General features: G+C 41.3%; 1 protein-coding gene across 3 annotated transcripts in view; it reads right to left on the bottom strand.

Annotated features, from left to right (window-relative positions):
* GMDS (GDP-mannose 4,6-dehydratase) overlaps positions 1-27,871 on the bottom strand; it is a 621,910-nt gene that overhangs the window by 371,911 nt on the left and 222,128 nt on the right. For all 3 annotated transcript variants that reach the window (XM_066579263.1, XM_066579264.1, XM_066579265.1), the window contains exons 6-7: positions 18,136-18,328; positions 15,099-15,203 (exon numbers count right to left, since the gene is read on the bottom strand). In XM_066579263.1, coding sequence (XP_066435360.1) covers positions 15,099-15,203; positions 18,136-18,328 — 298 coding nt within the window. The remainder of the gene's footprint in view (positions 1-15,098; positions 15,204-18,135; positions 18,329-27,871) is intronic.

Genomic DNA, 27,871 nt, shown 5'->3' with positions numbered 1-27,871 from the left:
ATAAATCACAGGATCTGCTTCCTAATAGACGGCACTTGTGGACATCTGTTGTATACAAACGCCACGGCACATGGAAGATACTGTGATATTAGTGTCCTCACAAAGCAGAAACTTGTGTTCTTCTAGCCAAATGTGGCATCGTACGCTCTCTACCTTGGATATTAGACGAGAAATGGATGCTAAAAGGAAAGATACAGAGGGACTTGGAGAGCCTTTTTATAAAATCTCCATGTCTCCTTATAAACATGGCATGGGAGAGGTCAGCAGCCAAAAGAAATCTACGATGATGTCATCAGCACCTTACCCTGGGAATATTCCTACACATGTAATGAACATGGAGCCTGGGAATCTGGAAATGTGATATGGACACAGTCCGTCTCTTTTGGCTATAATATACTGAAACATTACATTTATTATTAAAAATCAGTGAATGTAAAGCATTTATGGAGAATAAAAATAGCCGAAAACAATCTATCCAGCCGTCTACAACATTGGGCTGCTGCTTCCAGGGATTGTTCCCACTAAATCTGTGAACGTCTGGATGAGTAAACCCTTGGACAACAAATAATAATACTGTAGCCTAACGAAGGGAAAGTTATTATCTTATTATGTTAACCCTTTAGTGACCAAGCCAGTTTGCGCCTTAAGGACCAACTACATTTTTCACTTTTTTTCATCATCGCATTCCAGGAGCCATAACTTTTTACTTTATTCTCTCGACCTAGCCGTATGAGGGCTTGTTTATTGTGGGACAAGTTGTAGTTTTTAATGACATCAATTTCTGGGTACATATAATGTAGTGTATAACTTTTATAAATTTTTTTTAGGGGGATCGGGTAAAAAAAAATAATTTTTCCCATTTATTTCGGATTTAATTTTTACGACGTTCAGTGTGCAAAATAAGTAATGTTTTAGCATTATTCTCTTGTTACACAAAAAACTACAGTCATTTTTGAAAAAAAGATTTGATCTTCTGTCGCCGCTTTCCAAGAGCCATAGCAATTTTATTTTTCCATCCACGGAGTTCTATGGGGCTTGATTCTTGCAGGATGAACTCTAGTTTTTATTTATCCAACTTTAGAGGCGAGATCAACAAAATCTACAATTCTGACATGTTTTCAGTAAAGATTTTGCTAGAGAGCCAAGCCTGCGGTATCTTACTGGGGAGCTGATGTCAACTAAAGGGTCAATTACTGTCCCTAAATAGAGCAAATAAAGCCTAATATTATGGCCCGATAACCAATTAGTAATAGGTCTTATAGAGATAGCAGACACTAAATATATAATAGACTCTATATAAATAGTAGCAGAAAAAGAGTAAGCCCCCTAGGAAAACCAGGATAGCAATTGGATTGGAAAGGGTTAATACCAAATTTATATAGTTTTTTTTTGGGGGGGGGGGGGGGGGTTGCAACTCTTTCACACTTTTAAAAAAAAAAATGTATTTTTTATTGCTGCATTCAGACATGTTTCTTTTTTTTTTATCAACGGTGCTGTGTAAGGATTTTATTTTCTTGCGGGATGTCTTGTACTTTATAATGGTGCCATTTGTTGAGCCATATGCTGTTTTGATCACTTTCTATTTTATTCCCTTTTTTGTAAGCCAAAATATACAAAATTTTCGCCATTTCTTTTCATGACGTGCGGTTAAATAACGTACAAACGTTTTATCTGGGTCATTACAGACAAAGCAATAGCATACATGCGATTTCTTTTCATATAGTAAAGGTTTTTTTTTATTTATTTTTTTTTTTTTTACTATATTTTTAATACGTTTTTAAGTTTTTGTTTTTGTCCTGCTAGAGAACTATATTTTATCCTTCTTCTAATAAACTACAATACTTCAGTATAGCAGTGTATTACACGGCCTATGAAGCTCATAGGCTACCGTAGCAGGCAGACCAGGAGGCCATATTCAAGCCTCCAGGTGTCATAGTATTGGAACACGGTCATCACATTGTGTGGGTCCGATGGGTGAGAGAGGAAGCCCCCTCCCTCTGTCAGCATTTTACTTGCTGTGGTTGTACTGACCGTGTCATGTAAATGCGCTGAGCACCCGCTCTCCCTGACACGGGAGACTGATGCCAGGCTTCTGATGCAGCTGTCGTTAAAAGATGGCACATCAGAATAAAGCCCCTTAACAGCCAATGTCAAAAGACGTATGAGCAGTCATTAATGGGTTAATGGATAATGCAATTGTTTTTGAACTAAAGCTTATGCATATCACAAGGCACCTTAAGGCCTCCTTCACACGGGCGACACCGCATTGCTGCGAGAAAATCGCAGCAAAATTGCATCGCTGCACCGTGCGATATTGCTGCGATTTTCTCGCAGCAATACCGCAATATTGTAGCGCTACAAAATCGCGCGACTTTGTAGCATCACGTGCAAGGATTTTCGGGAGGGGCTTGAAATATAAGCCCGACCCCAAAAATAAGCTGTAACTAAAAGAGAAAAAAAAAAGTATACATCACCTCTTCCGTGCTATCTGGGGCGCCGCCGTAGCTTCTCCCCAGGTCCCCGCACTGATTATCTTCTTCATCTTCTGGCCAGGGATTGCTGGAAGCGCTGGCTGTGATTGGCTGACACTTAGCCAATCACAGCCAGTGCTCGAAAAATGGCTGTGATTGGTTCAATCACTGCCATTCATAGAGCACTTGCTGTGATTGGCTAAGTGTCAGCCAATCACAGCCAATGCTTCCAGGAGGCGGGGATTTTTAAATTCCTGGCCAAAGGAGAAGAAGAAGATCCGTGCCAGAGACCTGTGGAGAAGCTGCGGCCGGGCTGACAGCTCGTCTAAGGTGAGGTATGTGTGTTTGTTCCGGCAGTTAGGGCTTAGCTTATAGCTTTGACAGTAGCATGCAAACCGCGTTTTTGTGCGATGCGATGCAACAGAGAGGAAGGCTCCATAGGGAAATATGTGCTATGAAACCTTGCGTGTCGCGGGCATATCGTCGGACCTGCGAGGTTTGTGTGTCATTTTGTAGCATGCTACAAAACATCTCGTGTGAAGGAACCCATAGGAAACCATGGGCTTCTTGTACATGCGATTTGTAGCATTGTAGCAACGCTACAAAATCATGCAACTTTGTCGCCTGTGTGAAGGAGGCCTAAAAGCATTCTATCGTTTAAGAATTTAGAAAGAATATAAAGTTATGTTCAAATTCAGGTCTCAAGAGTGGAAAGCAAGGGGACACCTGGAACTGCTTATCTCCATGCCACTTGCCTGCAGTGCCGGCTCTGTGGCCGGGATACAGAGATAACTCATGTACAATTGTCACATCTATAAAGGTGCTTTAATGTACATAATACACACAGAGGCTTTATCAAAAGCAAGAACAATCCATCTGCAAAAACAGTAGAGATTGCAGCATGCACATATGTACAACAATGTACGTAAGCACTAGCATGGAAGGTGGCGTTAGTTGCGATAAGAGCATCACCCCCACGTGATGAGTGATAACCCTTGTACCTATGGATTTATCAATAAATTCTGAACATGTTTGATCCTTGATAAACTGCTAATTTTTAATAAAATTCTAAATAGTTGTTTTAGGCTATATTCACGTCTGTGTTCGGGGATTCCGCTATCCTGATCTATTATGGGAGTAGGAAAGAGGAATCCCTGGCTGAATTAATGCAGTTTATGATGGAACCAAAGAGAGCTAAACGAACCCCATTGACTATAATGGAGTCTGTTTGGTTTCCTTTTGCCCATCTGGCACTTTGCCGGACGCAAAAGTCCTGCATGCATAATTTTTCGACTAGTATTTTATGTTAGACTATCTGATTACCCGGAGTTGCCCGTGTATTTTATTTTTAGACACAAAAGAATTTAAATATGTGTGTGTATACGATATATATGTGTGTACTGATTTAATATATTAGTATATGAGAAGGAAGAGGTCATCTGTGTAATCTATATATATAAAGCTGAAAGCCCTCACTGACTGACTGACTCACTCACTGACTGACTGACTGGCCAAAAGTTCTCCAACTTCCCGATGTCGTAGAAACATGAAATTTGGCGCAAGCATAGATTATCTCCAAAATAGGAAAAGAAATTGGGTCCCAACTCGATTATTCAATTCTAGCACAAAAGAATTGGCGTCAAAATTTAACGTACATAATCTAAATCACTCACTTTCCAATGTCATAGAAACGGGAAATTTGGCACGAGCATTGATTATGACATAAAAAGGAAAAGCTAATGGGTCCCAACTCGATTATTCAACTCTATGCGCAAAAGAATTAGCGTCCAAATTTTACGTGCGGAATGTAATTTTCTCACTTTCCGGTGTCATAGAAACGGGAAATTTGACACGAGCATTGATTATGTCATACATAGGAAAAGCGAATGGGTCCCAACTCGATTATTCAACTCTATGCGCAAAAGAATTAGCGTCCAAATTTTACGTGCGGGATGTAATTTTCTCACTTTCCGGTGTCATAGAAACGGGAAATTTGGCACGAGCATTGATTATGTCATAAATAGGAAAAGTTAATGGGTCTCAACTCCATTATTCAATTCTAGCGCAAAAGAATTGGCGTTGAAATTTTACGTGCAGAATGTAATTTTTTCACTTTCCGGTGTCATAGAAACAGGAAATTTGGCACGAGCATTGATTATGTCATAAATAGTAATAGCTAATGGGTCCCAACTCCATTATTCAATTCTATGCGCAAAAAATTAGCGTCCAAATTTTACGTACAGAATCTAATTTTCTCACTTTCCGGTGTCATAGAAATGTGAAATTTGGCACGAGCATTGATTATGTCATAAATAGGAAAAGCTAATGGGTCCCAACTCGATTATTCAATTCTATGCACAAAAGAATTAGCGTCCAAATTTTACGTGCGGAATGTAATTTTCTCACTTTCCGGTGTCATAGAAACGGAAAATTTGGCACGAGCATTGATTATGTCATAAATAGGAAAAGCTAATGGGTCCCAACTCGATTATTCAATTCTATGCGCAAAAGAATTAGCGTCCAAATTTTACGTACATAATCTAAATCTCTCACTTCCCAATGTCATAGAAACATAAAATTTGGCACAAGCATTGATTATGTCATAAATATGAAAAGTAAATGGATCCCAACTCGATTATTCAATTATAAGCGCAAAAGAATTAGTGTCCAAATTTTACGTACGTAATCTAATTCTCTCACTTCCTGATGTCATTTTATATGAAGGAAACGTCGCATGGTTACCTCCACGTGGTGTTTCCTGGGTAACGCAAAGAACTATGCAAAATGGTGAACATATGTTTTTCCTCAGTATCTCTAAAGTAACCACGACTTCATAAGCTTTTCCGTGTGAACACCAGATAAACACCAGTACCAAATTAACTTGGGCGAGGCCGGGTATATCAGCTAGTCTATTAGTATATGAGGAGGGGGTCGTCTTTGTAATATATTAGTATATGAGGAGGAGGAGGAGGTCGTCTGTGTAATATCTTACTGCATGAGGAGGAGGTCATCTGAGTAATATATTAGTATATGAGGAGGGGGTCGTCTTTGTAATATATTAGTATATGAGTAGGAGGAGGTCGTCTGTGTAATATCTTACTGCATGAGAAGGAGGTCATCTGTGTAATCTATTAGTATATGAGGAGGGGGTCGTCTTTGTATATGAGGAGGAGGACGTCGTCTGTGTAATATCTTCCTGCATGAGGAGGAGGTCATCTGTGTAATATATTAGTAAATGAGGAGCAGGTCGTCTGTGTAATATATTGGTATATGAGGAGGAGGTCGGCTGTGCAATATATTGGTATATGACGAGGAGGTCGTCTGTGTAATATATTGGTATATGAGGAGGAGGTCGTCTGTGCAATATATTGGTATATGAGGAGGAGGTTGTCTGTGCAATATATTGGTATAAGAGGAGGAGGTCGTCTGTGTAATATCTTACTGCATAAGAAGGAGGTCGTCTGTGTAATATATTGATATAAGAGAAGGAGGTCGTCTGTGTAATATATTGGTTTATGAGGAGCAGGTCATCTGTGTAATATATTGGTATATGAGGAGGAGGTCGTCTGTGTAATATATTGGTATATGAGGAGGAGGTCGTCTGTGCAATATATTGGTATATGAGGAGGAGGTCGTCTGTGTAATATATTGGTATATGAGGAGGAGATCGTCTGTGTAATATCTTACTGCATGAGGAGGAGGTCGTCTGTGTAATATATTGGTATATGAGGAGGAGATCGTCTGTGTAATATCTTACTGCATGAGGAGGAGGTCATCTGTGTAATATATTAGTATATGAGGAGGGGGTTGGCGTTGTAATATATTAGTATATGAGGAGGAGGTTGTCTGTGTAATATCTTCCTGCATGAGGAGGAGGTCATCTGTGTAATATATTAGTAAATGAGGAGCAGGTCGTCTGTGTAATATATTGGCATATGAGGAGGAGGTCGTCTGTGTAATATATTGGTATATGAGGAGGAGGTCGTCTGTGCAATATATTGGTATATGAGGAGGAGGTCGTCTGTGTAATATCTTACTGCATGAAGGGGAGGTCGTCTGTGTAATATATTGGTATAAGAGGAGGAGGTCGTCTGTGTAATATATTGGTATATGAGGAGGAGGTCGTCTGTGTAATATCTTACTGCATGAGGAGGAGGTCGTCTGTGTAATATATTGGTATATAAGGAGGAGGTAGTCTGTGTAATATCTTACTGCATGAGGAGGAGGTCGTCTCTGTAATATATTGGTATATGAGGAGGAGGTCGTCTGTGTAATATATTGGTATATGAGGAAAAGGTCGTCTGCGTAATATATTGGAATATGAGGAGGAGGTCGCCTGTGTAATATCTTACTGCATGAGGAGGAGGTCGTCTGTGTAATATTAGTATTTGAGGAGGAGGAAGTTGTCTGTGTAAGATATTATTATCTGAGGAGCAAGAGGTCTGTGTAATACTGGCGTAATTAAAAATCAAAAACTTGCAGACTTCCCCTGTAATGTTTGTTGCCCATAGCAACCAATCACAGCTCAGCTTTCACTTGCTATACTGCTGAGGTCTGTGTAATATATTAGTATTTGAGACGTCTGTGTAATCTAAGACTGTGAAATAAAAACCATCTGCTCAAGTGCAATTTTGGCATTTCACCCCCCCCCCAGGGGTAATGGGGCTGTCTTATCCCCCCCCCCACCTCCACACACACACAAAAAAAAGTTATATATGTACCAAGTTTGGTTGAAATTGCTCCAGGCGTTCATGAGTTATGTGGCACATACATACATCCTATTGGGATGAGTTATATATGTATCAAGCTTGGTTGACATTGTTCCGGCGAGGAGTGATTTAAAATGGTAGCCACGCTCTGGTAGTAGTGGTTCAGAGCTGCGTGATGTCATAATCGAATCGTGCTGGTGTGAGGCCGTGTGGTAGATGAAGGCTCAGTGCTGTTGGTAGCAAACACACACATTCCCCCCTGCCCACAGGGGTAGTGGGGCTCTGTTACCCCCACCAAATTTGTCCCCATGGGATGAGTTATCTATGTACCAAGTTTGGTTGAAATTGCTCCCGATGCTGGTGAGTTACCGTGGCACATACATACATACATACATCCTATTTTATATATACAGATTAGCTACGGAGACTCCGAATAGAGTCTCTAACAAAAATGTGAACACAGCCTTATACACAATATTTTAACAACAGGTTTTATTTTCTTAAATGCTCCTTACTATGTTTGAGTTCCAGTATATACACAGCAATACTACCTCCATACAAAAAGAAAAAAAAGATAAAGAAAAAAAAATCATGAACAAGGATTTTTACAGGATTTTGTTCTCTTGGGAGAAAGCAATATGTCAATATGTGCAGGGAAGCTTCTGAGTCACAAAATCTACCCTGTTTCCCAAAAAATAACACCTACTCTGAAAATAAGCCCTATCCTGATTTTTCAAGATTTTTGGGGAGGCTTGAAATATAAGCCATATCCCGAAAATAAGCCCTAGTTGTATTACATAAAAGGAATACTAACTTGGTCTGGGTCCTCCTGCTGCTGTCTGGAGCTTCGCCGTGCGTCCTGCAGTCCTTGTTCACTCACAGAAGATCAATTCCTGGTTACGGGAGTCATAAATCCCACCTCCAGGAAGAAATGGCTGATTGGCTGAGCAGTGCTCGAGAACCAATCAATGTAGCTCTCAATGAACCAATTCGATGGCTGTTATTGGTTCATTGAGAACTGCATTGATTGGCTGAGCACCGGTCGAAGAACCAATCACAGCCATCATGTTGTGGAGGCGGGATTTATGAATTGGCCAATCAATGCCCTATCTCAACACGTCGGAGCTCCGGAGAACAGCAGGAGGGACCTGGACCGAGCCTGCTGGGTAAGTATTAGAGATGAGTGAACCTACTCGGCCACGCCCCTTTTTCGCCCGAGCGCCGCGATTTTCGAGTACTTCCGTACTCAGGCGAAAAGATTTGGGGGGTGCCGTGGGTGAGTGGAGGGGTTGCAGCGGGGAGTGGGGGGGAGAGGGAGAGAGAGAGGAATCCCCCCTGTTCCCCGCTGCTACCCCCTGCTCCGCCATGCCTCCCCCGCCCCCCGAATCTTTTCACCCGAGTACGGAAGTACTCGAAAATCGCGGTGCTCGATCGAGTAATTACTCGAAACGAGTATATTCGCTCATCTCTAGTAAGTATATACTAAGACATCCCGCCCAAATAAGACCTAGCGCTTCTTTTGGGGCAAAAATTAATATAAGACAGGGTCTTATTTTGGGGGAAACACGGTACTTGGAGAAGCTGTAGATCCATTTCGTATTGGGCTTTGTCGGTGAGTATGTTCTAGGGGGTTGAGTTCTTCACTCTAGAATTCATGAAAGGAGGTATGGACTTTTCCTCAGGAATTCCACAGGTCCCTCCCCTAGATTATTTTTTTTAGCAACAGTTGACATATAGGGGAACTAAAGTTACTGATGTGAGGTACCAACAGCGAACAGAGGTTAGGGCAGGTGGAGTATGTTCATAGCAAGAGGCAGAGTTGAGCTCAGGGGGAGTTCAGGTAGTAGGTCCGAGTGCGGTCAGAAGACAAGCTGGATCAAAGCCAAGGAATACAGATCAGAAGACTTTACAGCTAACTGCTACTTAAAGGACCTTATTGATCAATGAGGGTTGAGAAAAGCATGTGAGGACTGAATATTGGCTGGGGAGCAAATACTCGCCCTTTAAGAACTCAAGAGTCAACGTGTGTGTGAGAGAGACACTAACAGGAGAGTCTCGTCTGCAAGTTAGATGCTTGGTCCAGAGACCCAGAACAGGAGAGTCGCAGGGGAGAACATGATGATGATCACAACAGACCAGATCAAGAATATAGCAGAAGAGAGTGGCACACCTGGCATAGAAACCTAAAGTTCATTGGAGCATTACATTTTATCTGGGATGGAGAGTAAAGCTAGCCAGAAACAAAAAATGAAAATCACTCAACAATACCGATTGGCTAAAAACACTACTAACATGTTTAAAGTACAGTCAAAGATCAACATAGCATGTGAGGGGGAACACTGTTCCATTGGCTCCATTGCTGGTATTTTATGCTTATATGTATACAAAGCAGAAGAAATTTAGAGATACAAAAAGTAAAGGACAGTAACAAGAGTGCACCCTCTATATCTAGAGGAAAGAATAGTTCTACATTAACATAGAAGGGGGTTCTTTACTGTAAGAGCAGTGAGACTATGGAACTCTCTGCCTGAGGACCTGGTAATGGTGAACTTGATAAAAGAGTTTAAGAGCGGCCTGGACGTCTTCCTTGAGCGATACAATACTACACGTTAAATCACTAATTACTTCAGACGGGTCGGTGATCAGGGGATTATTCTGATTGGCAGATTGGAGATGGGGAGTATTTTTCCCCCTAAATGGGGAAAATTGGCTTTTACCTCATTTTGCTGTTTTTTGGCTTCCTCTGGATCAACATTGGGGGGTAATAGGCTGAACTGGGTGTCTTCTTTCGGCCTTACATACTATGTTACTATGTTATTTGTTCAATGCCAAGATTGCTAAATTAACAAATTGCCTAATATCAGTTGTTTACTATAGAGAAACATTAAAGGGGTTTTCCCATAACTTTAAAATGCTTCACAAACACTTTGTACTTCCTCATTGCTTCTGACCACGACATGTGACTGCTGTAGCCAATCACTGGCAGTAGATGGTCACTGCTGTTTCCAGTGATTGGCTGCAACAGTCACATGTCCAGGTCAGAAGCAACCAGGAAGTACAAAGTATTTGTGAAGCAATTTGTAATAATAAGAAACCCCTATAATATAATTATTTATTTCCTAACCATCACGTATGCTGCAGTTCTATATATCTGTGCTAGCCATACATACAAATGGCTGTCCATCACAGCGGGCACGTTCCATCTCTCCTGTGGCATTACTCCCATTGTAGTAACTTGAATGGACAGCTTGGGTATGAATGTGGATAAAATACGGCCCTTACAGTGCTGTACATAAATATGTCTTATCATAGAAGATGCATTGATTTACTTGAGAGATACAGAACTCTCACGTCCCTCAATGTGGTCTCATGCTTTAAAACGTGAACTACTATGTAAGGCCACAAAGGTTTCAAAGAAAAGGTGAAATTTTTCAAGTTTGTTGCCTAGAAGAATTATTATTTTGAGACCGCAGCAGAAAGTTTCTCCCACAAGTTGATTTATAGAGTTACGAGATGCCACAAAGACGTTTCCCCCTTCTGCTTTCTATCCATTTCCCATTCATTTAACATAATAAGTGCCTATTTTCAGATTTGGCTTTTTTTTTGCATTTACGTCTAATTAATGCAGCACACGATGTAAGCTAGTAGATTGTATTTCACAGTGTTCTGAAGGGCGATTACATTTTGATGTAGAGTCCTATGCGGTTTGCTTTGTTTCCCACACTGTGTTCCCGCCTGTTGGTGGAATGTATACATGGCTTTGTCTGTTGTTGTCCAATGTGTGCACGCTCTAGCCGGCCTCTTATCTTATAGGGAAAGGCTACGAAGGTGTGTCTACTGCCGAGCTTGGTTGTGAAACAGAGGGCATTCAGCATTATATAAGGGATTTAAGCCAGGTTGCTGTTCATCACAGATAGAGCACAAGTCATCATTGTTATGGAGAACCAGTAAAGGGGGAAATACTGGTTACCTAGAACACTGCGGCAATTGTTTTCCCATACCCACTTGAAGCTGGCACCAAGGACTTCCTGATGCTAAGCATCTTGACATAATTGGTGGAACAAGCACTGGTCCCCACTGAGGTAGGGTGTTTCCATCGTGTACATCAATAGATACTATTATGTACCAATCCCAAACAAGTGATTATCTTCACATTTGCTTGAATACAGGCACTGTCTACTGGAAACTACTCCTTCCTTACCTAATAATTATTAAATGAGTTTTGCATTTGGTATTCTTCTTAATCGGCCTTTGGTATCACATAAAGGTAAATGCTCAGTAGTAAAAAAGAGCAAGTCTATAAGAAGGCTGGCCACTTGTGTCTAGTTACATTGTGTACAATGCAGATACAGAGTAGATGTAAAGTGATGCTTTATGAGGTTATTGCACTGATTAGAGGAAAAAGGATAAACTCAACACTGAGCAGCTTTCACACATTAAGGGCTCGTTCACACTGCTGTTATGTTATGCCGTTGTTCAGCTCTAACCTAAGAGCCGAACAATGGTAAAACCAGAAGTGCTGGTATGGCACCGGAGAGAGCCAATGACCATAGTCATTGGGGTCATTTCAAACAAAGGCTGGACAAATATCTGTCTGGGATGATTTAATGATCCTGCATTGAGCAGGGGGTTGGACCCGATGACCCTGGAGGTCCCTTCCAACTCTACCATTCTATGATTCTATGATAGTAGGGATTGTTCAGATTCCGTTATACCCTCTAGAATTTGCCTGGGTAAAATACCACTGCATATGGTACTACATCGTCCTGGATCTTAACGAAAATCTGTGACAGAGGCTTCAGACAGCACTTTTTTTATTTTTTTCTCTCTCTCGTGCGCAGCGTTGCGGGGTCAAATCTGACACGTCAGTGTCGGGAGGGGCCAAAACTGGGGCGGTGTCGAACACAGCGTGATGCTTGCTCAAGTAACGAGCACCATAGAGTATGCTAATACTCAAACGAGCATCAAGCTCGGAAGAGTACGTTCGCTCAACTCTAGACACAATCTAAAAACAATATATGAGAGGAACATGTAAAAAATTAATAAAGCTAGGTGGTTCTTTTTTCCGTTAATCGGTGCTGTCTTCAGTGCCGCACAACAGAGAACCAGAAGTGATGTATCCAGCATATGTTAGACCCAGATGGCTACAAACACACCCCATTGACTATATTGGAGTCTGTTTAGCGTCCGACATTAAAGGGGTTGTCTCACGCCGAAACTGTTTTTTTTTTTATTCAATAGGCCCCCCGTGTGGCGCGAGACAAACCCAATGCATGTGTTTAAAAAAAAAAAGTTTAGTACTTACCCGAATCCCCGCGCTGCGGCGACTTCTTCCTTACCTTACTAAAATGGCCGCCGGGATCTTCACCCACGATGCACCGCGGGTCTTCTCCCATGGTGCACCGTGGGCTCCGTGCGGTCAATTGCCGATTCCAGCCTCCTGATTGGCTGGAATCGGCACACGTGACGGGGCGGAGCTACGAGGACCAGCTCTCCGGCACGAGCGGCCCCATTCACCGCACAGAAGACCGCACAGGGCAAGCGCGTCTAAAATCGCCAGAAGACGGCGATTTTAGACGGATCCATGGAGACGAGGACGCCAGCAACGGAGCAGGTAAGTGAATAACTTCTGTATGGCTCATAATTAATGCACGATGTATATTACAAAGTGCATTAATATGGCCATACAGAAGTATATAACCCCACTTGATTTCATGAGACAACCCCTTTAATTTTTCAGACAAAATAGCGCATCATGCTGCATTGTTTCATCCTCTGGGATTTCACGCTGGTTCTGTTCTGTAGGCTTAGTAATGGACTTCATTTGGAAAGCAATATCATTGTAGCCTTTCAAACCATAGTATTATTTATTTTAAAACGCCATTAATTTCAGGGTTCTGTACAGACGGAACAGCTTTAGATACATAACATAAAAAATAAGAACAACAAACATGTACTAAATGATTGAGAGACTGATAAAAATGGATATTAGACCTGCTCATGAGTGATTACAATCTACAAAGGAAAGGGGACGGAACAGTACTGTAAGTGAGGGTAGCATCTACTCCTGTAGTAGTAGTATTAGTAGAAGGGTTAGGGGCAAGAGGTTGTAGGCTTTTTATAAGAGGAGGGTTTTCAAGTTGCTTTAGAAGGTTCCAAAGGTGGAGGAGGGTCTTTGAGAGTAGAGCTATCAGAGTATAAGGGAGGCACAGAAGAAATCATGGAGATACTTGTGTGAAGAGCAGACAAGGAGATCAGAGAAGGAGGTCCAATGAGGACGGGAGATCACAGGTGAGGAGGAATCAGAAGAGATGTATGGCTGTGGTCTTTCTTGTATATCACTTTTACTATTTTAAACCAAATTCGATGGCCAGTGGACAGCCTGTGAGAGGATTCACAAAGGAGTAACAAGAGGAAAGGAAGATTTGCTGGGCAGCAGTTTCAAGGTTGATTGCAGGGGTACAAGTGTTTTGGATGGGAGGCTATAGAGAAGGATGTTCTAGTAGTGTAGGCAGGAAATGGTGAGGGCATGCACTAGTACTTTTGTTGACTTGAAATTGAGGAAAGAGCGGATTTGACAAATACTGATGTTCCAAATGGAATATCTGAGTTAGAGTAGACAGGAGGTGGTAAGGGCTTGAATCTGTAGTTTGACTGATAGGGTGGAATCAAAGGTTATCCAGAGGCATCAGACTTGTTACACTGTGGTAATTATGGAGCCTTTATCATTAACTGTGATTGATAGGTCGGGGGTTTGAGTGATATGGCGGAAAGATAAATTAATTCAGCTTTCTCCATGTTGCATTTTAGGCAGGTGGAGAACAAGCCAGTGGCTGTGGATGATAGACACAGAGGGGTGACATCTGAGTTAAAGAGATAGAATTGAGTGCCACTGAAAGCATATGAGCTGACCAAGCCATGGTATTCTATGAGTTGTCCCATATTAAGAACTAATTCAACTTTTTTAATTTGATTGACTGGTTGCAAGATATTCCTATAATACACAAGAACGAGGTCCGGCAGTTAGTTCTTTTAAAGGGGTTTATTGGAGTTAATAAATAAACCTGACTAGTCTGCCAACTGAACGTTACAGGAATCATTGACTATATCTTTTGACGCCATTTAATTGTTTCCCATCAGAAAAATAAATGCTCCAGATTAGTCACCATGAGATATGTCTAGGGAGGCTGTGATGCCGTCACTAATATGCCAACCTCCCATGTACTGCATCTCAGCACCCACATAAGTATCAATTATCTTGGGCATAAACACATACTGTGTTCATCAGGTGTTACTATTATAGTGATAGCTGGAGTTCATGAGTCAAATGGATGGAACATTTGTAAGAATGCCTTTATAGTCCTAGTCAGTGACACAATAACAGCGAGGGCTCATGGCAGAAAAAAGTAAACATCGCAAACAAATTAAAATATGCAAATAAAAAAATTGGAACAATACCTCTGCAGCGCCATCTATTGGAGGGCAGCATTTCTTCAAATCACCGCCTGACCCTTTATAGAGGTCTGTAGAGCAATGCTTGGGAATTGAAAACCAAGCCAGAATCCATACACAGACAGCTGTTTCGGGGTTTTTGCCCCTTATCAGTGTGCAGTAGGATACTGGCTTGGCTAGTGAGAGGCCTGTGACATGGGCCGGGAGGGGTATCATTACTCCTTACAGAGAGCACCAATCAAATTAAGACACAGCATGATAAATACCTTTGACACTAAAGTTCGTTTTACATGGGACGAGAACTGTACGATTCTCGTTTGTCTGAGACGATGACATCTATAAAGACCCTCTTATGTGGTACTAGTCTTACGAAAGGAGCACGCTGATCAATCTGCTACAGTATGTATAATATTTTGTAACAATGTTACAAACTGTTTTACAAATCTAAGCCAATATAGTATCTAACCTCTACGTGGGCTCTCGTGGTTGAAAAGAATACCGTTGACTGCAAACAGGTTGTAGGCTTCTCTGAAATTCACCACAATCCAGTAGGCATAGAGTTTGGCGGCTCCTGTAAACATCAAGAATAAACAACCTGCATCATTAATACTGTTCTACTATTTTAGAACTCTAATTTGCAAATATAATTATATGTAGCAGTGTCCAACCTAGTGGTGTAGAAACTTTGGCATAGACTGTTTGTTAGTAGATGAATGCACTGACCAGATCTGACTTACAGTTCTTGCACACGGCAATAATATTATAGTATTATCGCGAAGCTCTACCATTGATTTTAAGGGGGCTGCCGCTACCGGCAGCCCCACTGAAAGCAATAGGATGCCGTCAACCCCGCAGTGATTTTCGGGGAAGGGCTTTAAATATAAAAATCATTCCTAGCTGGTGTAAAAAATAAAAATATATATATACTCACCTATCCGCCGCTGCCGGAGCTCAGCTGCATGTAGCCGCGATTCCTCTCTGCACTGTTCTGAAGTTCTTTCATCAGGCGGGGATTTAAAATCCCCGCCTGCTGAAAGAGCTGTATCTGATTGGCTGAGTGCTCAGCCAATCACAGGCAGCGCTCAGCCATTCAATGAATGACAGATGAGCGCTGCCTGTGATTGGTCACAGCACTCAACAAACCACAGGCAGAGCTCGGCCATTCATTGAATTGTGTTTTGGGCTGACAATAATTTTTTTAATAGGATTTAATTAAAAATGTTACACCGTTTTCCTTCTATTGCCTCTACATTTCACTATATATAGAAACGGTAGTCTAAGTCTCAACAGGAGATTGGTTAGTGAGGCTAGACTGATTTCCCTTAGTTTCCGTCTGCTCACTCCTCTCCTGCATATTGTTATAGTTAATAAAAAGATCAGGAGAGAAGAGATAAGGGCTGAAAAGCAAGCCGGCAGCCCAGCTTCACTGACGGATATCCCATTGAGAGACTAAAGGCCCTTTTACATGGAACGATTATCGCAAAAAAAAAAAATTGTTCAAACGTGTGAAAATGAATGATAATCATTCAGTGCAAACACAGTTCACTTTTCATTAATTATTCATGTTATGCAGGCGGAAAAATCATCGTTGGCTCGTTCACTAATCATTCGGTTTAAATACCGATCGTTCAGTCCTTCTCACTTATACAGCGAATGTGAACGACTGAATGATTTCACGTTTGAATGAGCCAACGATGATTCTGCTGGTATAAACAGGCTGCCAAAGAGAACTCTGGCACTGTTCGCTCATTCAAACGATAAATCGTTTGGTGCAGATGGACCCCGAGAGTGCGCTCGCACATTGTTTTAGTTGTGGAATTTGGTGCAGATCCGCAACATTTTTAATCCCTTCAATTTAAATTCAATTGAAAGAGTGAAATGTGCAGCAGATCCACTGCAAATCCGATACAAGTGAAGGCACCCTTACACTATAGTTTCTATACACAGCCATATATAGAAACCACAGAAGAAAAACGGTGCAAAATTGTTAATTTAGCCCTATTGCAAAAATCGCCTTGGGAAATTCTGCCCGGAGAACAAGTTTAGAATCAACACCACCTACTTTACCCAGCCTAAAACAACGCCTCTACACCTGGAATCCCCAAATGGGCAGCAACGCAACCAAATCGACTACATCCTCTACCAGCAGAAATTGAAAGGTTCAATTTTCTTTGCAAAAACACTACCAGATGCAGACTGTGCATCCGATCACCAACTCTTTAAAGCCAAAATTAGGGTCAGACTATGCAAGCTCAAGCGTCCTTCCATACAGAGGAAATTTGATGTCAGCAAGATCCCTTCACGATATGCAGTTGAAGTGGGGAACAGGTTTGAATGCCAGCCAATCAAAGCCGGCGCTCGATAAACCAATCACAGTCATTCAGTGGATGATCGAGCGCCGGCTGTGATTGGCTGGCACTCATCCAATCACAGTGCTTAGTTACACAGCGCTGATGGCGGGGGAATTCAAAGCAGGGAGATAACTGCGGGGAGAATTCTCAAGCAGCTTGCCGCACCGTTGAGTAGACATTGCGCCGGGGACACAGATGCCTTCTGAGAGGTGAGTATTGCATTTTTTTCTTTACCTAGTATATACTCGAGTATAGCTAGGCTTATACTCGAGTCAATAAGTTTTACCAATTTTTTGTGGTAAAAAAACCCTCGGCTAATACTCGAGTATATATGGTATATAAATTTGGTATCGTAGTAGTCGTACTGAGCCATGAAATAAAGTTATCATGTCATTTTTGCCACAGTTTGTACACTGTTGATATAACAATCACCCCCTCCCCCCCCCCCACTGCACACAAAGATGGCGGAATTGCACTTTTTTTTCCATTTCAAGTTTTCAGTATATTTTATAAAACATTAAATAGGACAATTAAAAAATACAACTCGTTAAAGATGTATGGACACATACATTTTGTTTTTGTACTCAGTAAATGTTGAATTGCAGTTTTATATGGAAAACTTATAAATAAAGAATTAAAAAAAAATTACAACTCGTCCCGCAAAAAACAAGCCCTCAGACAGATACCTTGATGGATTAAAAAAAAAGAGTTATGATTTTTTTTAAAAGTGGGGGGAAAAAAATTGAAAACGAAAAGAAAAAAGGGGCTTGGCCTTAAGGGGTTAAAGAGTACAGGTTTGTCTTACAAGAAAAAAAACCTACACAGAAAACAAGTAGATACAGGAACCATACATACAGAATTGATAAGGTTAAAAAATTAAATTTAAGACAACAGTGTAAAAAGTTTTTGGGAATATGATGGGGCTATGCGAAATACAATAATAATTACACTTTCCAATACGACAAGTGCGAATACGATGGCCTGATTCTACTAAATTGTTATTTTACATTTGTTTGCCTTGAAATGTTTTCTATTTTATACTTTCCTTGTTACAAATAAAATCAGCAGAAATCCACCAGAAATACAAAATTGTAGCTCGATCAATTTGAGACAATTTTTAATAGAATCCTGTACTTTGATGTGTTTGCTTACCATATGGAGATCGAGGGTAGAATGGAGTGGTCTCCTTCTGTGGGATTTCCTGTACTTTCCCATACAGCTCACTGGTTGAGGCTTGATAGAACTTAACAGTTTCGATAAGGCCACAGGTTTTCACGGCATCAAGAAGACGTAATGTGCCGACCCCATCGACATCTGCCGTGTACTCTGCGAGATCGAAGGAGATCTAAAGGAACAAGAAATTAATAGGTCAATAAATGAGGAATAAAGTGGGTACATGTTGAGTAAATGTACTTGTTTAATACAATATCTACATGTTGGGAATACACACTCAAGGCAAACCAGACAACAGGGTCATCTCATGTGGCCTATCATCTCCCAGAGCCAACCTGGACATTAAAATCAGAGTTTAGGCTTTGCTCACACGGACATCATAGGTTCCATTTTTTAAATCCATGTAGTATTCCTCTAATAGTACTGATGCTCGGCAGGGTCAGTGGGAAGAGAAGATCAGGACGACAAAGAACATGATGGCTAGATACAATCAAGGCCACCACCAACATGTCAACCGCCAAACTGAAAGAAGCGGGGAAAGACAGGAACGCATAGAGAACATTGATCCATAGAGTGACCGAAGGTCGGATGCAACTGAACGGATAATCGTCACCAATATTATTGATGCCCGGTGGTGGCTATTCCATGTTTATGACAACCCTTACACTAGGTGAAGGCATTTTTTCGATTTCCATAAGGAGACGCAATACCCCAAAGAGTTTCATCCTTTGAGCGCTATTTCAATAACTCACTGCTTTACCGTTATTATGCTATTATGTTCAATAACAAAAACACTGACACCAATAATTCTGCAAGGTACAAGCCTCAGTTTAAATAACCAAACCGGGGAAAAAATACTAAAAAGATTGAGAAATTGTTCTCATGTTTTTGTCCTAAAAATCGCTAACACAACACAATGCCAATCAGCTGTAATCCTGACTAAAGTATATGGAGGACCAATTCAGTACAAGCCCTATTTACATTAGCACCATAACATCTCATTTCCTACTACGATGCAGAAGTCATAAAATGTCGCAATCAGTGATGACCAAACAAATCAGCCATTGCTGCCTAAGCACTTCAGTCCGTAAACACATTATATATGGTATACCGTTTGATATAAAACATACAGCATGGTGTTTGGCATTTCTCATACATTCAAATTGTCTGTCTTGCCTGTATTATGCATGACTTTTCAGATCAATGATCAACCTACTTACATTTGTACAGATCTGTTTCATTTTGCCTGAGGAGGTCCGAAAGCTCGCACAAACATCACGTATTTTTGTTAGCCATTAAAAGCTATCATATCTACAAGATGACTTGGGTTCTCATACTGAGAACAATCACATTTTGCTCTACTGAACCTTTTTTTTCATTTAGACCCCCTCTAAGACATATTTAACATCTACTAAAGTGAGTGTTATCTGGATGCCATCAAATGGTAGCCTCAAATGCGTAATAAAACACCCGCCTTAATGACCACAATATAAATCCCCTGCATTATTATGTAGTTGCCCGTACATATACATTATATTGCCCAAACCATTTACCAATAATCTCCGTGAAAGCAATGAAGTGCGACACAAAGCTGTTAGCGCTCAATGACTTCTAATCTCATAGTGACCTTATGGCGTTATCAGCAATTAATAATAATAATAATAATAATAATCTTTATTTGTATAGCGCCAACATATTCCGCAGCGCTTAAGTGATTACAGATGTGTGATAATAGATATATAATATATTCAGTCCATTATGTCAAAACCAGGAGATCATAGTAAGATTATAGCAATCAGTTCTGACAGTAAATATGATCTAGTGAGCACACACCTAAGGAAACGACTTTGCATCGAAAGCAACTCCCAAGCCCATATAAGACTAAGAACTACATGGGTTCCAATGACAGCTTGAAATGTACAACTCATGAAGTAAAGCCACCATGGACAGTTGTCAGTGGGAAGCTAATGATATACGCCTAGAACTCCCCTCTCACCCCATGTGGAACTTTCAAGTCGTACTTCATGCAAGCAATGAACGTTTGGTTCAGAGTTCTTATGGGTGGCACCCAACACAGCTTTCTCTTGGGAAAGAGTTGAAGTTTTTATGGCAGTTTTTGGAGTTACATTGAAGTGGATCCAGCAGGTACATGTATTCCTGTACACTTCCCACATCCTTTAACCCCTTGAGTGGCAGGTTTCCTACCACCCTGTCATGCCCACCAGGGCAGTTTTTTTTAAATGGTCTAATCATTGAATTTCAACTAGTTTTGCAGTTGCGTCTCAAGAGCCATAACTTTTTCATTTTTCCATTGACATGGCCATATGAGGGCTTGTTTTTTGCGGGACAAGTTGTGATTTTTTAAACAGGGGGGAGGAAAAAAAGAAATGGGGAAAAAAGAAAAAAAGGGGCCATGTCATTAAGGGGTTAAATAATGTATTAACTTCCTTCTCTGGGTCATTACGACGCACGGATACCACATGTGTGATTGTATTTTTGATTTTTTACAAAGTAAAGGGAGACAAGTGTTTTTTTAATTTTTTAAATAATTGTTTAACTTTTTTTTTTAATTTTTTTTTTATTTTTTTGTCCCTTTAGGGGACTTCCACAGGGACCCATTAGGACCCCTGATCACATTCCGGGGGTCCGATGGTGACAGCCCTTTACATGCTGCAGTGACAGCCCTTTACATGCTGCAGTCACATAGACTGCAGCATGTAAAGGGTTAACACAGCAGAGCTCGGAGGTTTTCTCTGATCTCTGCTGTAAGAGCTGGTACCTAGCTGTCCTCTGACAGCTAACAACCAGCTCTCCCTGCCACAGAGACCATCGGCTTGCTTCTGACAAGCCGATGGTCTCTATGGCAACTTGTAAACAAAGCAGGACCACCCTTAGGGTGGTCGCAGGTTCCCTCTGGTCGCCGGTTTCCTTTGGTCGGAGGTTCCGTCACAGATCCACCACAAAATACCTGAAGAAAAAGTGCTGCACGCAGCGGTGCAGAAAGCGAACTGACCTCATTATGGGGTGTACAGTTTCATCCTAAAACTGAGCTGTTTAGACGCAAGGATTCCCCTTTTCTTGCTCCCCAAACCAGAGCCCCTGACCCTTAGTGGTGGATTCATCTGTTGGGGAAGCGCTCTAGTGTACTGCAGAGAGGCACTATCAGTATAATGTGCACCTATCCGTTTTTGTCACCGATCCTAGGAAAAACTTTGGCTTTTTCACAGAAACAGCGCCATTCCTGATCCAGCAGTCTGAATGGAGCTGCCCAGTAATTCTCTACGTAGCATCTCGTCAGGAGTAGAGCTATATCAAAAAAAGGCAAGCGGTCATAGCCTCTGAATAGTAGGCGCTGGTGGGAATCGTACTGATATGCCATCAGTCACTCATGATTGCGTATGAGATCAAGTCTAAGTCATGATTATCTTGTGATCTCTGTTGCACTTTTAAATTCTTTATTAAACAAAAGAAAGTAGAAGCAAAAAAAAGTCGGCTGTAGACCCTCGTGTATCTCTAAACTATAGCATTCGCAGGAATTACTATAGTAGGCGGTTTCTGTAACTCCCACAATAGAGAGTCACACGCTGGCTGCTCTCTCATACTTCTCTCTCTTGTGACAGTAACCAGGTTTAACCCCTTGAGTGGCACGCCCGGAAAATTTCCGGGACGAGCTCCACTGCTCATAGCAACATAGCCTGGAAGATTTCCGGGCTATGTATCACTATGGAAGCTGCAGAGCACAATGCCACAAGCTGTACATTGTGCTCTGCCTGCACAGACCCACAGAGAACAAAGCAAGGGCTTTGAAAAACCAGCAGAAGATATTGCCGACATGCTGGCAATCTCCTGCACTGGTTTGTTTACAGGTTGCCATAGAGACCATCGGCTTGTCAGAAGCAAGCCGATGGTCTCTGTGGCAGGGAGAGCTGGTTGTTAGCTGTCAGAGGACAGCTAGGTACTAGCTCTTACAGCAGAGATCAGAGAAAACCTCCGATCTCTGCTGTGTTAACCCTTTACATGCTGCAGTCTATGTGACTGCAGCATGTAAAGGGCTGTCACTGCAGCATGTAAAGGGCTGTCACCATCGGACCCCCGGAATGTGATCAGGGGTCCTAATGGGTCCCTGTGGAAGTCCCCTAAAGGGACAAAAAAAGAAAAATTAAAAATAAAAAAAAGTTAAAAAATTATAAACAAAATTATAAAAACACTTGTCTCCCTTTACTTTGTAAAAAAATCTAAAATACAATCACACATGTGGTATCCGTGTGCGTCGTAATGACCCAGAGAAGGAAGTTAATGCATTATTTAACCCCTTAATGACATGGCCCCTTTTTTTCTTTTTCCCCATTTCTTTTTTTCCTCCCCCCTGTTTAAAAAATCACAACTTGTCCCGTAAAAAACAAGCCCTCATATGGCCGTGTCAATGGAAAAATGAAAAAGTTATGGCTCTTGAGACGCAACTGCAAAATTAGTTGAAATTCAATGATTAGACCATTTTAAAAAACCTGCCCTGGTGGGCACGACAGGGTGGTGGGAAACCCGCCACTCAAGGGGTTAAGTCATAAGACCCTTATTTCCCTGATACATAGGTGTCCTAGAAGTGGGACCACTAGTTATCAGACAGCATATCCTCTAAACATGCCATTAATGACATTTGGCATAACATTCCAGTCTACGAAATAATACTTATGTGCGCAAACTGTTGTTCCTTCTTCATATCATTTCCCATTATAAAGAATCCGAACAATTTTACTTCATATGATGTTAAACAATCAGATATGTTCTTTCTAGGAAGGCATGAAATAAGAATCAATCCTGTGTTTGACAAACATGTTATGTATACAATATGTGATATTATACATCAGTGCTTCCGTTATGTCTATTAGCATGAACAAAACACGCTTTGCCAAGCAAACGTCCACGAAGTAAAATATATATATTTAACTTTTTTATTTTCATGGAAGTCTAATGTATAAGCAATAGAATGTTGAAATACTAGAAATCTTGAAAAACAGATTGTCCGTCTCCCCTGGAGGAGCTGCAGTCGTATTAACCCTTTCCAATCCATTGTCTGGCCTCTGAAGACATTATGATTTACGGCTGTACAGCTCTGATGTTGGAAGACGTCCGACGGGGTTCTTTTACTGTATATTGCCAGCCTCGCTGCTGTCTGAGCCTATCCAATGTGTCACCTCACGCAGTACTGGCTTTAGCCAGCAGATAGCGCAGTTGTATAATGGCAGAAAAAGAGTAAACCCCCTAGGAAAACCAGGATACAAATTGGATTGGAAAAGGTTAATATCTTCATACGTGTTTTGCCATCAGCAGAACCTACACGGGTGAGTGCTGTCCGGTGATCCAGTGCCTTGGAGCGGTTTTTTATTACAGGTGTCAGTCCAGATTCACACTGAATTCTGGGCTATATCTGAAGTGCATCTTTGAAAGGTGTCACCAAATACATGCCCAGATATATGCAACTAAATGCCTATTCTGCTGTGTATGAATGCCAATGACCGGCCAAAAGAACTGCAATTAAATAAATTTGAGAAAAATGTTAAAAAATAAAGGTTTACGGGCCAAAAATATGCCAAATGGACACTTTTTGGGTCTACATCTGAAAGTCAATAGGCACATCTGATAAATAAGCTGAAAGTTCATCCTCCTCATTAAACCTGTGATTCACAGGACAGTAAGTAGACAAGGACTACTGTAAAGTTTAGAACTGTTGTTTTGTTTCCTAACTACTAAAAAGTTTATAAACGCTAAGAGAAAAAGCGAACAAAACAGAAAAATAAAAAAAGGTTGACAAGTTTCAAGTATTTCATTAAAATAGGGTCAGGCTTTTGGATTGGGATCGGTCTGGAAATGGCTTACATAGTGAATTATACTGGCATGTCCCAGCTTGTAAGCAACAACAGTAGATGGGAAAAGAAGGACTAGTGGGAGGTTCTCGCTTACTGGAGGACATGAGTAAGAGAGATGTAAGAGATAGCCAATTCATTTTTCCTTATTTGTGCCATGGGAATCTAAGACTGAGGCCTCCTTCCCACGAGCGTGACGGGCTCCGCAGCGTAATATTCCGCTGTGAAGCCCGTCACGGCGCCCCCCAGAGCCCCTATACTTACCTGCGGGAGATAGCGTGAAATCGCTTCCCCGCCCACCACCGCCGCGTCACCGCTCGTCACCGCTCGTCACCGCCCACCGCTCTCGCGTCACCAGCCGTGTCACGTGACGCGGCCGGACCGCGTCATTTGGCGTCGTTTTTTCACGCTATCTCCCGCTGGTTACAGCGGGAGATAGCGTGAACGGACGGCTTCCATTGACTGCAATGGAAGCCGTCAGTGCGTACAGCCCGTCCTCACCCGCAGAAAATAGAGCATGCTGCGGGTGAGGACGGGAGAAATCGCGGTGCGTAATTCCGCGGTGGAATTACGCATCGTGAGCATTGAGCTATTAGGTTCAATAGAACCTAATAGCTGCGTGCAACGCAGCGGATTTTCGCCGCGAATTACGCGGCGGAAATCCGTTCGTGGGAAGGAGGCCTAAGAATAAATGTGGGAGGAAATCATTTTTTTTCTCAGTTCTGCATATCCACAAGCAGAACACAAGCATATGTGAAAATGTCTCGGGCCGATTTACAATGCTAAAATAGGGTTTACAAACAGAGAAAAAAACAATGTCTTTTCCCAGGACAATAAAATCTAGACCCTCGCTCCACAACACTGTGAAATAGAGATTACTATGGTAACCGCTGATGCCAGTAGTGGGGAGAAGGAAACCACTAATTGTAGGGCTGCCGAAACAATGAAAGTCACAAAGTTAATCACAAGTTCCAGAGCAAAATTATTTTTGACATGAAAATTCCATTTGTTTTATGGCTTCAGCCCTGCGCAGGGAATGGTGTTTGTGTCATACTTCAGGGGTGTTGAGCCAATTTCATTCTTAACAGAACGGCTGGGGAAGTGATTAATGCAAAAGAAATGGGGATGACCCTTTTCAACAAGTCTGAATCGAGTTTCCCTTGATACTGGTGACATTAAGATTCGGCAGCGAACAGACACAAAACTAATTTCCTCGTCTGTCCTGCAATGCCATCTTCATTGCAAACAGGAGTACTGCACTGCAAGGTTGTTGTTGGCACGGCATGTGTGTTCTCTGTGTATACCAGGGCTGGCGGGTGCGAGACACAGGCAACAAGCATTTACTGAGCTCGGGCCGATGGTTCCCATTTACTGTTAATGTAGCAAATATTAAAGCCATTAGAAAGGTTAAAGGTTTCCTTTTCATTGTGCTCCTCTTACATTTTTTGTTTATGTAAATGAAGTAAAGATATTAAGAATATATTAACCCATTAAGGACAAAGCACTGTAAACTTACAGCTATTGGTCCTGAGTTTCAATCCCGGTTGATAGTAAGAATTCAGTATATGATTAAAGCTCCTGCAATGTGGCACAATGTTAGTCACAGCTGAAGACCCGGAGGAGAAGGCAGAAGCAGTTTTTAACTGCTCCTGCCTTCTCTCTTGCAGGTTACATAGTGCTCAGTGAGTGATATGTAGTGAATAGAGAAAGCGGAAGTGTCACTTCAGCTATTCGACCCGGTGATCGCGGAACCACTCGGTGCCCCCTGCCACGGTCTTATATGATGTCATGGGGGACATACATGTTAAAAAAAAATAGTTACAAATATAAGTACAAAAAATACAGAATTAAAAAAAATGTATATATATATATATATATATATATATATATATATATATATATATATATATATTAAGCATGAGGAATGGAGCCCATAGGGAAGGGATACTTTTACAATGACGTATACTTGAAAGTCTGCAAAGTGTTTCATGTAGATCATTCAATGAGGAGAAGAAACCGTTTTGTTAGTAGTGTCACAGCATATGTTATGCTCTAATATATCTATTATTATACATTATGGTGCAACTACAGGAACTATTTCCTCCCACTTACACTTTTTATACATGAGCTCAAATACGGTTTCTCTTAATCCAGTCCCTTACATGAACATTATAATTTTAGAAATGACAGCAAACTCTTCTGTAAACTATTATTCCAGCAGAGTGGGCCATCATTTCACGGGATTGCACAATGTGTCTGTACAAGGCCAATCACTCCAACACGGATGACGCCGTGAAAGCCTTGATCTTGTGCATGTCACATCCAGCTAGACTGTAGATAACTCCTCAAAGATACCTTTTTCAGTTTTAACTCCTTGCATGCTACATATGAAGTAATATAAAATAACACATAAAAAAATCGGGATAAAAAAAGTCACAATTAACAAAAAAATGAAGTGAAAGTAAAATATTAATATTGGGCAGCAATTACCTTATATTATATGCCATAAGAGATGAGCGAGCACGCTCGGATAAGTCAGTTACTCGAGCGAGCCTCGCTCTTCTCGAGTAACTGCATTCTTGTCCGAGCATGCTCGAAGGGGCGGCGGGGGGGGGGGAGAGAGGGAGAGAGAGAGATCTCTCACTCTCTCCCCCGCTACCCCCCGCTATCCCAGCCACCCCTTGCCACCCCCCTGAGCACGCTCGGACAAGAAAGAAGTTACTTGAGAAGAGTGAGGCTCGCTCGAGTAACTGACTTATCCGAGCGTGCTCGCTCATCTCTGCTAGCCATTATTAGGGATCCATTCACCATAAACTCTTTTTCTTATGGCAGCAGTATTGTGCAAATCTTTGTGTTTTACTACATTAACAAAACTGTAAAAACTTGGGGAATTAAAAATAAATAAATAAATAAATAAAAAATTAACCCCTTAAGGACCAGGGTGTTTCAGTCCAAAAGGACCAGCCACTTTTTAGGGATTTTACCCATGTGGTGGTATTACAGCCCTATTTATTTTTCCAGCTACCAAAATTATTTTTGCAGTGTTTTTTTCGTGACACATAGGGATATTTTTTAAGCCCTTTTCACAGAAAGATAAAAAAATATATTTTTTAAATTTATAGTTATTTTTTAAAATAGTATATGTACGCTAAAATATAGCACAGGAAAGGGCTCCTCAATTTTTTTTAGACATTTTGATATATCATTTGGAAGTCTCGTTGGTGTTGGCGCAGTTTTTTTTTTTTTTTTACACATAGACTTTTATTTTATTCTGTAACTTTTTTTAACTTATTTTTTTAACTATTTTTTCAACATTTATGTACTCCATGATATAAGACCTCTGGGGGTCACTCACATTGTCATTTTTGTTTTTTCAGTTCACACTTTTTCACTGGAGCTGGAGCATCCATAGGAGCCCCAGTTACACAGGAAAACATTCCCTGTAGTGACAGTAGTCACAGAGCTGTGGCCTTGGGCATCCAGTGGTCACGTGATCGCCAAGTGGTACTTCCACTTTTGCTGTTCACTACATAGTGCTGAGCAGTATGTAGTCTTTAAGACAGAATACTGCTTCTCCCTTCTCCTCTGGGTCCTTGGTTGTGACTAACAGCCGAGGACCCGCCTTGCTCCTGCTGCACGGCAGGAGCTTTAATCCTGCACCGTATTTTTACCATTGGGTTAAGTAACTGACTGGCTTAGAAGAAATGCTTTCTACATGCCCTAATACTGATAGAGGTGGGCTCTTGTTTGGGGATGGAAATAATGGATGTCCAACTATTCAAAAGCCATCCTCCGATGCTTTACTGTCTTCTTACATTTAGGTCTTGTGTAGTTTGGCATTATCAAGTTGGTGC

The sequence above is a fragment of the Eleutherodactylus coqui genome, chromosome 9 (assembly GCF_035609145.1).
Source record: "Eleutherodactylus coqui strain aEleCoq1 chromosome 9, aEleCoq1.hap1, whole genome shotgun sequence".
Lineage (NCBI taxonomy): Eukaryota > Metazoa > Chordata > Amphibia > Anura > Eleutherodactylidae > Eleutherodactylus > Eleutherodactylus coqui.
Note: the sequence above shows the minus strand (reverse complement) of the source record. Positions and strands in the feature narration are given on the sequence as shown.